This window comes from Antedon mediterranea, chromosome 4, assembly GCF_964355755.1.
Source record: "Antedon mediterranea chromosome 4, ecAntMedi1.1, whole genome shotgun sequence".
Taxonomy (NCBI): Eukaryota; Metazoa; Echinodermata; class Crinoidea; order Comatulida; family Antedonidae; genus Antedon; species Antedon mediterranea.
Window position 1 is genome coordinate 9117828 of NC_092673.1, and position 15983 is coordinate 9133810.

Sequence of the window (15983 nt, forward strand, 5' to 3'; positions counted from 1 at the left end):
TATTAGTAATTATGGGTAATAATGTAGACAAATTTTCCTTGAGTAGCTATGTCGGTATAGAGTCGATTGAACACAATTTGTTTGAAAGATGCATAATATTCTTTAAAACTTCATCACATGTAAGTAGTTTAAACTCAGACATGGTCGGGCGTTTGTCAGCTTGAGGAATTATGTCTACATCAACATTCGATAATTAATTATATTATTTCTAATTTTTTTCAATTTTGTTAATAAATGACAACAATTTATCAGCAAGCTGTGTGTCAGAAGTGGTACTTTTGGAAATGATTTTCCCTGTTTTATTTAAGAGACTATTTATAGTAAGTATTCCATTTTGACGCGAGTAATTAGTTTTTACATGTAATTACATGGTCTTTATGGGTTCCAAATGCCAGCAGATCTTTTTCCGTTTGAGATTTCTTCCAGTGACGTTCAAGACGATGATGAAGATGTCTAGCTTCGTGAATATTATTGTTATACCATGGTAGTGTTCGTTAATTCTTTCGTGTAATTACAGGATAGACCTCTTCGAGTGCAGATGATGTATACAAGACAAAGGAATCTATGACAATATTTACATCATTAATATCCGGAAAATCATTGAAATTGTCGATTAGCGATAATTTCAAAAGTTCGTGGTCAAGAATAAGAGTTGGGTCCCATAATTTCACCTATGCTACAATGTATGAAGTGTAAAGTTATATACTATGACAATAAATAGACAGAATTCAGCACTAACAATTTTCATAATAATAATAATAGTACGAATTTGTAACGCGCCAATTCCAGCAGTAAGTGATCAAGAGCATGGGTGTATGAGAGACCTCAATTTGAAGAAAAAGATGAGTTTTCAAGGCAAATTTAAAGGCGATAGTAGACAAACATGATTATAATGGCTTAATCTTTTTCTGTGCGTAATATTCTAATGTATGATGTGCACGTGGCGTTTGTTTTGCAGCAAAGTGACAAGTTCAAATCTAGTTAACCTTCATTTTTCATGTTTTGGGGGACTATACAATAATGTAATTTACTGTATTGTTATATAATTTGAAGACAATTATTTTTTAAATTTATTTCTATTTAGTTTTACAAACAATTTATTAATTATTAATAATTGATTTCACACATCTAATTTCTTCACTGTAGTATCTTTACAATAAACTGTACAGGTCCTTTGGAGCAAAAGCTGTTTAACCGTAAAACTATCAGTGATATTTGCATGTGACATCGTTGTACAGATTCCATACCAGGATATTTCAAGAGATACATTAAATATCCCAAAGTTTTGAGGATTTATTTCCAAAATTCCTCTTAGTCTTAGTCATTTTAAAATATGTAAATTAAGCTAAGATATATTATACTCCAACAAAATCTTTTTATATATTACAGGCAGTGTGAAAATTGCTATTATCTATCCACAAATATTGTAGGCAATTAACATTTTCAAATGTTAAATAAATTTAAATGAAATTGCAGTAACCATAGAGATAGTAACAGTTTCGAAATGGAATAACAACATTTCATAGTATAGATGGAAGGCTATTTTACACTTGGTAGTGACAGAACAGTTTTATAAAATTATTGTACAAAAAGTACTGTAACTACTAATATAAAAGAGTTAAAAAATATTCGTCTTATTTAGTAGTTTTATTATTTTAAAAATCATAAAATATGATATCAGCATTATGTTTTTTTTCTTCAAAAAAGGTAAATTTGACTATTTACGCAAACTTGATTATTGGTGAATTTGACAGTTAAAACTATGATTGAAGTGTATGGTGAAGGTTGTGAAAGTCACTGTCATCCTTCGCATGGACTTTTTAGCCAGAGTGGTTAGTCGCAGAGGGACCAGTTCTACAGGGCATTTTTGTTTATCAATATAACTGGCGAATCAGTTAATTTGACCAAATTCACCAGCTATAAACAAAGAACTTCAATCTCAATGCTGGCATCATGTTTTATTTGTCCATTTTTATATGCAGATAATTATTATTATTATTATTATTTATTGCCAAAAACCAGTTACAAACAAACAAAACACAGAAACTAAGGGAGTAGGCAGGAACCTAAAAGTGAACCTAATCACTATAACAAGAGTTCAGGTTCCGTACTCCCAAAGTAACAACAATGATATAAAATAAACTATATAAAAATATTTAAAAAACAAATAGACGAATCAACAGAGTCAATATAAAATAAACGGATAAAATACATAATAGTCGATTCAACAAAGTCAATATAAAACATGTGATTTAAGTGAATTTAAAAATATTTGATAATAAAAAAAGACTTTGATTCTCATGCTCTGATTGAGATCACCAAGTAACCTGAATGATTAAATAAAGAGTTGAGGACCATTTGATGCTAGTCTTGAAGAAGATAAATTAAAAACTACTTTCGAGACACTCCAAAAATGTTTTTCTGCTGTACATAACACTGTCAGAAGATGGAAATACAATCAAAAGTTAAAAAAGGCAAGAGCCTTGCTGGAAGTTGGCATGGAGGATTTACGTTATTATATAATTTTCCATGATTACATAAACAACAGTCTTTTGAAAAATGCTACTATTTATTGGGAAACCATAAAAAAGAGTGTGAATGCTCTTGTAGTAATTACATGTTACTTGACAGTTTGAGCACAAACTATAAGACAAAGCCGAATGATTTGAAGTCTCTGCTCAGTTGAATATACATGTCAAACATTACCACCAGACAATCTAAAACGGAACTTTAATAAAAATATGGTTGTCATAGAAACATTAGGTAAGGGTGTACTTCTAAAACCGAGCTCATAAATCAAGTGAGATTGAGTATGTCTGTATATATTGCCTTAAAGACAATAAAACAGGGTGTTCTTGTCAGTGTTGAACAATAATGCATTACTATATTATGCAAAACGTACTAGTCTGTGCAGATTCTGTGCAGTTTAATTTAATTTAATTACCCATATCAAAAACAGTTTCCAAACAAAGAGAAGATAATTAATAAAATATTTGATACACAATTTATTGTTTGGGAAAATTTTCTTTTATAAAATAAATGGAAACATTGTTTTTAATTAGTAGCGTTGTTTCAAGTGAAATAAGAATATTTTTAAATGATGTGTAATATATTATTTAAAATATTGCAGTACATTTTCGATTTTGTATCACATGCCATGTGCACTATTTTCTCCCAATTCAACAATTGAAAATTTTTTTTAAAAACAATTTTAATTGTTTAAATATTCCTTGACGGGAAAACCAGTACTATATATAAAAAAATATTCAAAAATCAATACCACAATACTACGCTATATAATTTAATTATTTTATTTATTCAACAACTGACTATACCAATTATCATTTAATCCTTTTGACCATTTTGTCACTGTAGGTATATTATCAGACAGTAGGTTTTTTGTATATTTAATTATTATGCCTCTACTAATTTATTTATTTATTTATCAGAATACACCAAAAGCAGTGTAATGAAAGTAGGCCTTAAATAATAAAATATTTGTTTACACACTACATTAGTAGTATAGTGGTAAACAGGTACAGAATTTGTTTATCTACACTAAAAGCAAGAATCTTGTTTATACTGTATTATCATTAAACATGTTTCACAAATGGAACTTTGTTTCTTTCCGACAATCGCGAAAAAGCCTACTTAACTTCTTTTAAATGCGAGATTTTACAAACTTGTGACCTTCGTTCGCTATCTTGTTCATGAGGTTATGATTGGATGTCGGGAAGGGGGCTAAATTTGACAACGATTTGACCAAGTCACCTCTCTTACTTGTAAATAAGCGTGATGGAATGTATAATCTTAGATATTAAAGCCTGATTTGTAATCGCGTTGATGGATTGGAATTAATAGCGTTTGTTGTTGGGGTAACAATTTGTACAGTTTACTCGGTGGGTAATTCAACAACTTATTGTGAGTTTGCTGTAAGATTCTGTATCATTCATTTATTTATTCTAAAGTACAATACTAGATAATAATACATATAATTCAATTTAAGTAGGAGTAAGAGTAAAATAATTAGTTCTCTCTGTATATGTGAAAAAGGCAAATCTTACCAGGGTTTTCAGGTTATATGCATTATCAGCATATAACCTTATTGATTTTGTCAGAATCTTTATTTATTCTTTCCTTAGTTAGCATTACTTTGACCGTCAATTATCTTGAGATCAATTTCATCTAGCTACATCAATTTTTCAGAGTATATTCCTTATGGCCAGGACAATGTGATTAGTTTTCCACAGTGCACAATTAAAAATTTAATTTATTTAATTTAATGAAATCACGTTTGTAATCATATCTTCACAAGTATGCATCATAATTAAACCAAATTTAGTACTCAGAAATTTCAGGTCATCATAGTTCATCATATGAAAATTACAATTACGTGTGTAGCGCATGTGACGCATGCGTACGTGTGCTTAAAACTTTCAAAATTCATTTATTATGAAAATAAAAAAACAAGTTGATTACATCATCATTAATTGAATATCAAATTTGAAAAATGTAATTTTGACAATCTAAGATTTTCTTGGACCGAAATAACAAACTTAACATTAACCTTCTTCTTTAAAATGTTCATATACGTATATTAAAGATTTCATAGTAAAAAAAAATGTAGTTACTGCATAGTCAATAAACGGAAGGTGTGTATATGCCTCGGTGGTCTGTAATTACGGAGGTACGGAGATCAAAACAAACAAAAACAAAACAAGATTTTTTTTTTATATTCGTATTTTTGTTCAATTTTATTTCTAAGTGTAGTGTATAAATTATACGCCTGATTTATAATGAAATCTAGAGAAACTTTTATGTCTTTTATTATTATGTAACAAGGGTGGTTTATGACATACTATATACGCGGAGAGATCTTTGATTGGGTTGTTTTTATGCAAGTGCCTCGATGTGCTACCGGCTATTGTATTTGCGCTACAAAGATCCTATCTTTCATATATTATAAATAATTAAAGATCATGACAAAATCAATATACCTTTTAAAAAATCAATTCTTTATTTAAATCAATGCATAAGCTATAATTCGTCATATTGACAAATTAAATCTAAGTTTCTTTTTGTTATTCATTAGTAAAATAAAATGTTTTACTTGTTGGTCAATTAAAAATAAAAAGGTTGTCAAATTTCTTTGTAGTATGGACATACTAAAACAAATATTACAACTAGGCCTATCCGTAATTGTTTAAAAGTTTTGGTTTGTATAATTATAGCAAGGTGTGTACAGAGGAACAGTCTAGCCTCTAGGTTTTAGAGTGGTTGAATTTTTAAGGCAGATATTAACGTAAAACTATTGTCTAATAATTTGCGTAAAGTAAGTACAAATTGCATTTTTACTGTTTTAAGCGAGAAGGACATGTAAAATGGTTTTTAATTGTAACTGGGGTAAATGTCAAAATTGTCAAATTTTTTCCGATAAAGCTAGCTGAAACTTGGAGAAAACAATCCTGAGGATAGGGAGAGTATGAATCTAATATCAAAGAGGGGACCACTCAAGATCATGCAATGTCAAAGTAAAATTTCAAAATTGCTCCGAATGAGCTGAAACTCTCGATCAATGGTATATAATGCATGGAGTGTTGATCAATGGTATATAATGCATGGAGTGTTGATCAATGGTATATAATGCATGGAGTGTTGATCAATGGGATATAATGCATGTAGTGTTGATCAATGGGATATAATGCATGGAGTGTTGATCAATGGGATATAATGCATAGAGTGTTGATCAATGGGATATAATGCATGGAGTGTTGATCAATGGGATATAATGCATGGAATGTTGATCAATGGGATATAATGCATGGAGTGTTGATCAATGGGATATAATGCATGGAGTGTTGATCAATGGGATATAATGCATGGAGTGTTGATCAATGGGATATAATGCATGGAGTGTTGATCAATGGGATATAATGCATGGAGTGTTGATCAATGGGATATAATGCATGGAGTGTTGATAAATGGGATATAATGCACAAAGTGTTGATCAATGGTATATAATGCACGGAGTGTTGATCAATGGGATATAATGCATGGAGTGTTGATCAATGGTATATAATGCATGGAGTGTTGATCAATGGTATATAATGCATGGAGTGTTGATCAATGGGATATAATGCATGGAGTGTTGATCAATGGTATATAATGCATGGAGTGTTGATCAATGGGATATAATGCATGGAGTGTTGATCAATGGTATATAATGCATGGAGTGTTAATCAATGGTATATAATGCATGGAGTGTTGATCAATGGGATATAATGCATGGAGTGTTGATCAATGGGATATAATGCATGGAGTGTTGATCAATAAGATATAATGCATGGAGTGTTGATCAATGGGATATAATGCATGGAGTGTTATAATGCATGTAGTGTTGATCAATGGGATATAATGCATGGAGTGTTGATCAATGGGATATAATGCATGGAGTGTTGATCAATGGGATATAATGCATGGAGTGTTGATCAATGGGATATAATGCATGGAGTGTTGATCAATGGGATATAATGCATGGAGTGTTGATCAATGGTATATAAATGCATGGAGTGTTGATCAATGGGTTATAATGCATGGAGTGTTGATCAATGGGATATAAATGCATGGAGTGTTGATCAATGGTATATAATGCATGGAGTGTTGATCAATGGGATATAATGCATGGAGTGTTGATCAATGGTATATAATGCATGGAGTGTAGATCAATGGTATATAATGCATGGAGTGTTGATCAATGGTATATAATGCATGGAGTGTTGATCAATGGGATATAATGCATGGAGTGTTGATCAATGGGATATAATGCATGGAGTGTTGATCAATGGGATATAATGCATGGAGTGTTGATCAATGGTATATAATGCATGGAGTGTTGATCAATGGTATATAATGCATGGAGTGTTGATTAATGGTATATAATGCATGGAGTGTTGATCAATGGTATATAATGCATGGAGTGTTGACCAATGGTATATAATGCATGGAGTGTTTGATCAATGGTATATAATGCATGGAGTGTTGATCAATGGGATATAATGCATGGAGTGTTGATCAATGGGATATAATGCATGGAGTGTTGATCAATGGGATATAATGCATGGAGTATTGATCAATGGGATATAATGCATGGAGTGTTGATCAATGGTATATAATGCATGGAGTGTTGATCAATGGTATATATTACATAGCCTATGTAAATACGCGAACGTGATTGGTTGAAACTGCATCACATGACATGATATTGACTGAGTAATTTTCGTGTAATTATCGTGTCCCTGTCCATTAATCATATACATTCTCGAGTACGATGATGACTGTGTAATTTTCGTGTGGCAACACTCACGTTTGCCGATAAATAAACAAATGTCATCTACTGGGTCGCGATGAAATTGTCACTCCATCACAAGACAACGCTTCATGCGCTGCGCCACGGAACGTGGTTGAAGAAATTAATCATCTAAACTATTTAAACTATGCATACATAGCGCCCTTGTTTATTATTAGTCCTCCCTAGATGTGATGAAACACCGTTTGTGATTGGTTAATACTCACAGTAGTAACCGATACGCGCGCGACGCACTGAACATCCGGTGATTCGGCTCGAAGAGAAGACGAATTATTATTTATTCGGCCTACCTGATAATAATATTATTATTAATGTAGGCTTATTGATGGAAATTCTTTATTATTATTTTAAACGGCTAGTGAATATTTTATTGCCAAGCAATCATTAATTAGTAATTATCTGTATATTATTCTTCGCAAGGTAAGGTGTCTAGGCAGCTTGTTTCTAGCCTAGCTTCACCCGACCCAGCAGACTTGTTCTTGACTATGTAATATTACAGATATCGCCTTTTATATCGGTAAAATATAAGATTTAACATCCCCTCGGGGTGATATTATGTTCTCGGGGAATAATATATATCTAAAAGCTGCCGCTTCGGGATATATATATTTCCCTTAACATAATATCATTCCCTCGGGGATGTCAAATCTTATATTTCACCTCTAAGCAGGCAATATCTGTATAATAATGCATGGAGTGTTGAAATGACTGGATTTATGTTCTATTGAACATAGTATCTCTAGTTACAAAGTAGCTCACATTTGTTGTTATTAATTTATGCCTATCAGTCTTCAACCCTAAATCACTATTACATGACAACAACAGTTAATTAAGCCTACCAGTGGTAATACTGTTTGTCTACTGTACAATGGAAAATGATCTTAATTTTAGTTTATGTTTGTGTAATAACAATAACAACAATCGATAAAACCTAGATATTTGAACTGTGTGACCTTTCGGTAGTAGTATTATAAGTAACACAGCTTGACTGGATGTCATTGACGTCAATAATTATCGTTGCTATAGGATACTGTAGACTCTTACCAACAGTTATGTGGTTACTGTTAATGTGTTATCTCTGTATTTTAAAGTATGTATGTATGTGTATGGACATATGTTAAGTTGACATCGCTCATGTTATGTTGACATCGCTCGTGTTAAGTTTACACATTTACTTGGTTTTCTAAAGAACTGAGTGAAGATCCTACAATGCTGATCAAACACTGAACACATTTGAAACCAAGGTACACCACAATAGCTACATATTTGGGCTTGTGCAGGTTTACCTACTAGATCTCTAAGATCAATGTCAGCAATTTGAACTCTATTAAGAACCAGTTGAAGACTTTTATTTATCAAACATATTCATGGTTTCAATGTGAAAGGGCCGTAGATGTCCTATTTAAGCTATATTCACACTTGTTGCATTTCATTGAACGTAAGATTGCATTGTTTGTTAAATGGAAAATTATATAGATAATTAAACAGTGCCGTCTTATGAATAAACCATATAGATAATCATGCTGTCTCCTTGATTGCTTCATTTTGCACCTTCTTATTGTTTCTTGCAAATGGCCTAACATTTTTTGCAATTCTCAGTCACTTTAAAGCCCCATTCCCTACGTTTTTTAGATCTAATTTAAGATCACAAACTATATTTAATGTAAAAATAATACTATATGGTCCTATTGCGATAACTTTTTTCGTCTTTAAACGGTTAAAAATGTGAAAAATAAATCGATTTTAATAATTATAGCGGCCCGCTATAAATCCCAAAATGCATTGCACGCGGATTGATATTGTTGTTTTTCACCTGTAATTCGCCCACTTTTCGATCGATCGTGAAGCCAAAACAAATGGAAGACTCCTAACTTTTCAGCGAAAATACTGGGTTTTCCCCAATTTGTATCAACGGAGTCTGGCAAAAATAGAGAGACAATTAATGCAGCAACTATACAACGTCAGACTAGGTATATAGCTAGCGTACGATGTTCGTACGTTACCGATGTTTACCAGCTAGGCCTACAAAACTAAGCCTAGCTAGGCTAGGCCTGAGACCGTCCACGAGAGGTCGATCGCCGCGAGCTACTTAGGTAGTGCATTGTTTCTCACTTTTTATCATAATTTACCATAAAACGTACATTTAAGACAAGGAATGACATGGTTTAATGTTTTTAAAGTGATATATATGTATTATTTTCCAAAAAACGTCCAAAATTGCAGGGAAGGGGTCTTTAATTTTGCAGTAAATAATATAATATATATATATAACTGTCTTCTCATAACTATCATACAGTATAACTGTCATAAAGGTTCTGAATTTGATTCTTGATACAATTTGGATTTAAAAAAAATAATTTGTCAGTTTACTTTTATCAGGGAGGAGTGCGCTTTTATTATAATTATCCCATGCGAATTAGTATATAACCACATTAAGGCAGAAATTTACTGATAGCAAATAATTATTATACTACAATATTAGCACAGTACTAAATTAAACTATTGTACTGTATGTTAATTAGAACCGATTAAATAATCAAGTACATTTATACCTAAACAAAATGAATTTGTTCTTTTGTCAAATCACACAAACCATAAAACTCTGATGGATAGATGGACGACCGATTGTATGTTATTTTCATCAAAGGCAGCATAAATGGTTATTTTAAATAGTTCTAGGATGAAAACTTTTCTAATATATTTTGTTTTATATGTTAAAAAATGTATATTGATCTAGTTATCATCGATAAGTGGGTCTATAGAAACCTATAGGTTGTTACAATAATATAACATATATGTATATCACATAATCTTTGCAACATTCACCAAATTAGAAAGTACATTGATCATTCAACCTAACATGCTGCTACGCTGTCTGCTGTTGTCCCGTCTTGATTATTTTAAGTTTTTATTACTGTCTTTGATAAAAATGAATTAACAACATTCTATAAATTAATGCACAACTTTAAATATTCATTTAATATAAATCTATTGATTTAATCAATAGATAGGTTTTATGAACAAAATGTTAATAAAGAAGACAATTTAGTAAATAAATAGTACCATTGGCTGATATTTTAAAACTTACACTACAGTACTTAAAAGTATACATATTCCCAGGTAAACAAACGCAAGAATTTAACATCTTTAAAGAGAGGCTTGGGGAACACTTCTTCTAACTTAATAAACATAAAATGTTAATGATGAAATAAAAACTTAAGCTACATATAACAGTTTTAGGCACATTCATGTTACTATAAAACTATTCATATATAACTAAACTTCAACTGTATCTAGATGAAATTCAATTAATTATTATTATTCCTAAGAGAAATACTATTTAATTCTATAAAGAAAAAGACTAAAAAAGAAGGTACATATACGGCTTACTAAAAACTAAGGACTAATTAAAATACAGATTAATTGGATAAATAAGTATCATAATTGAAATTATTGTATTATAAATATCTAATCAATACTTTTAACCATACTTGCTGTAACTGTTGGCATAATTATCTAAAATGTACAATATGACAAAACAATTCTACGGTATGTTAAACATTTTTACTGAGTAGAGAAAGTCAAGAGATTTATTTAGTATTTGTGTTCTTGCTAGAATTGTTTGACAAATTAGCAATGAGCAGAGGAAGGTTAAGTATAGAATCTCTTGTTTACTCATTTTCTTGCATGTGTAGTCATCAAAATAATCAAATCTAAAAGGTCTTCATGAAAATCAACTTGTTTTTAACTTGGAAGTAAACATGCTTCTGGATTCTGCTTTACAAACAAAACTTTGCTTCCTTCTTTACTACAGAAATCGCGAAAAAGCCACCAAAAGTCAAAGGTCAAGGTAAAATATACAAAAAAATTGCTCTTACTGGATGACTAGGGAGGTGTGTGCAGCTTTTCATTCATTTAGAATATTTATCACCTATTGTTATTGTACAAAATTATTTAGAATGATTGTTACTGTATAAACTTTTGCATTGGATCTTTTTTTTTCATCTTATGTGGTGTTATTCTTTCAATGATTTTTGTGCGCAGCATATCTCTAAAACTTGTAAGCATAACATTTTGTAACTTTACCAGACAAGACTGTAAACCTTTATTCTAAAGATGATCCAATAAAGTTTTAGATAACCTAGGAGTGATTTTATGAAATTCTATGATTGATTATAAATTCAGAACAAAAAGCTAAACGTTTAAAATGTTTAATTGCGAAAAATCAATTTAATTCTAATCAATTTTCTGCTAATTTCATGTCATTTTTTTTGCTATTGCTCGCAAAGCTCGTACATGGCATTTTAAAGACTGTTTTTGCAATTGATTAAATTTCTTTATATCTTTTTTGATAATTTCTATTTATTTTAATGAACTTTAAATACAAAACCAGTCAATTTGGTATTGGGGATATCGCAGATGATGTACGCTCAAGATTGTTTGTATAACCTAATACTGTATTAGCTTAGTGGGGAAATTTAATGCAAATTTGTGTAAAAAGATACCTATTTTGAATCTCTTATAGCTCATCAGAATGCACGGGTGACCCCGGACTTTTTAACTTATTATGGAAGCCAATGAACAGAATGAATGACAAAATATTATGACGTCATCATATGGCCACCTGAAAATGGATTTCCTATTAGATTATTCAACTTTTAAGTTGAGGTTTTCATCTCTGTCAGTTGATTTAAAATTTAACAAAAAAATTTAAAAAATAGGCACAAACAATGCAAGAGCACTACAGAAATATAGAAAAGATCAAAAAGCATTATTGTGCATAACTGTACTTGTAAAGATGTATAATCTTACAATAGAATTTGCCAAATAATGAGAAAAGTAAATACAAATTGAGTAAATGACGTTTATTACTTACAGGTTTCTGCTGCTTTTCCTTACTGGTTTATCGGACACAACGGAATGACGTTGAAATGACTGACCAGCTAACTCTTCTCCTTCTTCCAAGGTTGGTATATTATTTTCTACTCCATGAAGCATTCTTTCATCTCCAACAGACATTGCACGGCGTGACTATAAAATACAAATGCAACAGAATATTGATAACATTAGTAATTTGTTAAATAACTTGGGAAGATAAGTAATGATAATCTTTTAAGATAATTTGTCAAAAAATATAGGAGGTGATACAGGTAACATATATTGACCGTACACATAGACAATGGCCCTAAATGCCCTATTCAATTCAATCAATACAACAGACGAAATGAAGTCTAAAAGAAAATTCTAAGGAAAAGAAATAAAATATGCATCTGAACTAATGTGAACTTGTTTCATAGGTTTTAACTGTTTTATCTTTAGGTAGGTATATTCAAGAGGACAGAAGCATTAGGAAACTGTGTCACATGGAAGCTATAGTACTACAGGCTGACAGAAACTGGAATTTGGAAACTCGGACCCTAAGCAAGTCTAGGAAACGAGAGTAAGCAGACAAGCAGTGTTCTCCCCAGGCCTTTGAAGGGTCACGGTACCGTGATGCTTTACGTGTTTTATTACTGCCATGTCTCTTTTTTGATCTCTAGTATTATTATCTGAATCGTCTAAAATGTGGTAACTTGTATATTGTAAATAAAGTTTTCAGTTAAAACAATGATTGATTGTATTGTTTTTTTTGTAAAAATGTTTTTCATTGACGACTTCTCCCTGACGTTCGTAATGAACGCAAAAAATGTTTCTTATCGCGTATGTTTACCGATGGAAAAAGTAGGCTACGATCGTTTTGCTGTTTGCCAAAGCGCTATAAGTGTTATTTCCGACCAAACTAGAGGTGTCATTCAACATAAATGTTATGTGCGCGAGTACCATTTCCGGCCATCTAGGGTGTAAATGACCAAAAATCGCTTAAGCCATATTTTTTTAATCCCTAATGCCCAACAGTCAGTACCATTTTGTAGCATAAACTTGGTAATCTTGTGCTTTCCATTTTGTTAAATTAAGTTAATTGTTAGCAAGTAATTTAAACTTTTGTAAGTAGATGAGAGGGATTCTACCCAATTCACTCCTTACTCCTTCGTTTGGACGTGCCTGCTGGACATTTAGATATGAATATTTTATACATCGTCTTTAAAATATTTAACACCCCACAGTTTGCTTCCATACTTCCTGACGATTTAAAGCCAAACACTAAATATGTTAATCATTGTGTTGCTTTGTATAGATTAGTAGTTGATAATTAATAGAAAAAACAAAAGCCATACAAGACAAATGGTTGACTTGCATCTTTGGTTAATTTAAACGTTAAACTTTATTTTATATTTCATCATTTGATTGGACGATTGTAGGTCACATGATAAAAAATAAGTGCCCTATATTTTCATGATCACATAGCAACATGTATTCTTTTTTTGTCAGTGGAAATTGAAATTATTATTCAATATTTGTAAACAAGCTGATATGCCATGCTGATATTTATATATATATAGCATCATTTACAAAATGGCCACATATTTTTAATTTTAAAATTCAGGGCAAGGGTCCCTAATGACAGCTTCACCTGGACAGATCATCCTCATAAGATATTGTTAAATAAATAATATTAGTAGAGATATAACCAAAAGTATTTTTGAATAAATAGCACTAATTTGCATAAACTTCTTATTGATAAATATAATCATTCCAAGAATGGTCTTAAATAGATGTTGGTCTTGGTTTAGTTAATAGTGAAAGTTTATTTTGTATAATGACATCACTGATTTGCATAAAATTAATATTGATAAATTCACATTCATCTGGATATCCCTAATTGTAAGTCTAATAAGGGTATTTCAGATAATAATAGCAACCTGATCAAATATCTTGCTTTCTCACTGTTCTTATTTTAACATTTTTAATGGATTATTGATTTGTGAGGTAAGTTTAATCTTGTGATGCATCACTTGAACATATTTTAATGAAATTTGCAAACGAAAACAGTATTACAGTAATTATCTTTAATAGATAAATTATTCCATAGATCTGTTTAATGTATTCTTCTACCAACAATTTTTATACCATGACCCTGAATAAATGACGTCAAACACCTTTTTTATTATGATTATTATTTTACTGTCATCAGGATTAGTTTCTCATTTTAACATAAAATATTGGACTTGCACCATGGCAACAGTGATGCAAGCAGCTCTGAAAATATAATCTGTATTCTAGAGGGAGACAAACAGAATTTAAGAACACCAATTTAAATGCTGCTGAACACTGTGAGGTCAATCTAAATGACATTAGCACATTTTCTGTAGTTGGACCCAAAATTGTGAACAATTTGCCAAGTAACGTTAAAGATTTAAATTACAATTTTAACTAATTTTTTAAAATGAAAAAATAAAATAAGATGAAAAACGCCGCTGATTATAATTTGCCATAGAAATATGCAGTTATTTTTTTATTTATTCCCAGAAGACATAATCATGAAGATGCTATATCAAGCGGAAGCTATAGTTCTACAGGCTGACAGTTTTGGAATTTTGTAAACTCGGACAGGTCATGCTCAAATCACAAACCCCAAAATACCCGCACACAATAATAAGAGGATGTTTCGCATTTTCCTATCTCCTCCTACAATAATTGTTTTTAATACCGTATATTTCGGTGTATAAGTCGCACCTGTGTATAAGACGCACCCCTAACTGAGAGTAAAATATCGGTATTTTTTATATCGTCGATGTATAAGACGCACTTTATATTTCATCAAAACAATGTTTTTTTTAAATTGTAATCAATATTATTGTAATAATATATTGTTATATCTACAACGGAGTCCTTTATTTAGGGTTTTTCTTACCTAGGCTTGGCCGCGCCCAGCCTCAACAAGTTCTTTCTAACTTGTTACTCATGAGTTTCGCCGCAACATCGAGTGCATGAGCGTGTGTGTAACACGTACGCGTGTGTGGGCTAGCCTCGCTCGATCATTTCGAGAGAGCGCACGTTTTTATGGACAATCGTATTCGATTAGTATCTATGTATCTGAGAAGTGTATACGCTAGGTCCATGCTATAATCAACTGGAGAATATACTAGTCGAATACCATAGACCATGTGGCTGCCAAGAAGGGCTTGCGCTGGGGGGTACGGCGGTCGGCGATCGTGCGTATAACTATAAATAAATACTAGGCCTAGGCCTATTCCAATCGTAAACGTTTACAAATGAAATTTTATCGGGAGCGCCTAAAACAGCTCCATAATGAACAAATCTTTTCATCATATTTAGTATAACATCATGCTAAAATGCCTTGAAAACTAGGCAGAAGCAGGTTGCCGTTACGTTAGTACACTGTAGCTAGCCTATAGGCCAGGCCTAGCCAACGAGGTGACGATATGTAGGCTACAATCTGTGTGGTGCGAGGCATAATGTTCGGTGTATAAGACGCACCCTTAATTTAGAGGTCAAATTTGCGTGTCAAAAGTGCGACTTATACACCAAAATATACGGTAGCTGAAAACCGGTTGAACAGCTTGAGTAAAAAAATATATAATCTTGAAGAAAGACCGATTTTCTTAAATAAATACTATTTTGATAGATTTAATATAGGTTTATACAAATTCATTGATTTGCGATGAATGGAACATTCCAATGTTCCACAAGTGCCTATTCCCTCAGGCGTCGTAAA

The 15983-nt window shown here is 31.6% G+C and overlaps 1 protein-coding gene across 1 annotated transcript in view; it reads right to left on the bottom strand.

The window, feature by feature from the left end:
- LOC140046561 (uncharacterized) overlaps positions 1–15983 on the bottom strand; it is a 204780-nt gene that overhangs the window by 50963 nt on the left and 137834 nt on the right. The window contains exon 15 of the mRNA XM_072091256.1: positions 12243–12397. Coding sequence (XP_071947357.1) covers positions 12243–12397 — 155 coding nt within the window. The remainder of the gene's footprint in view (positions 1–12242; positions 12398–15983) is intronic.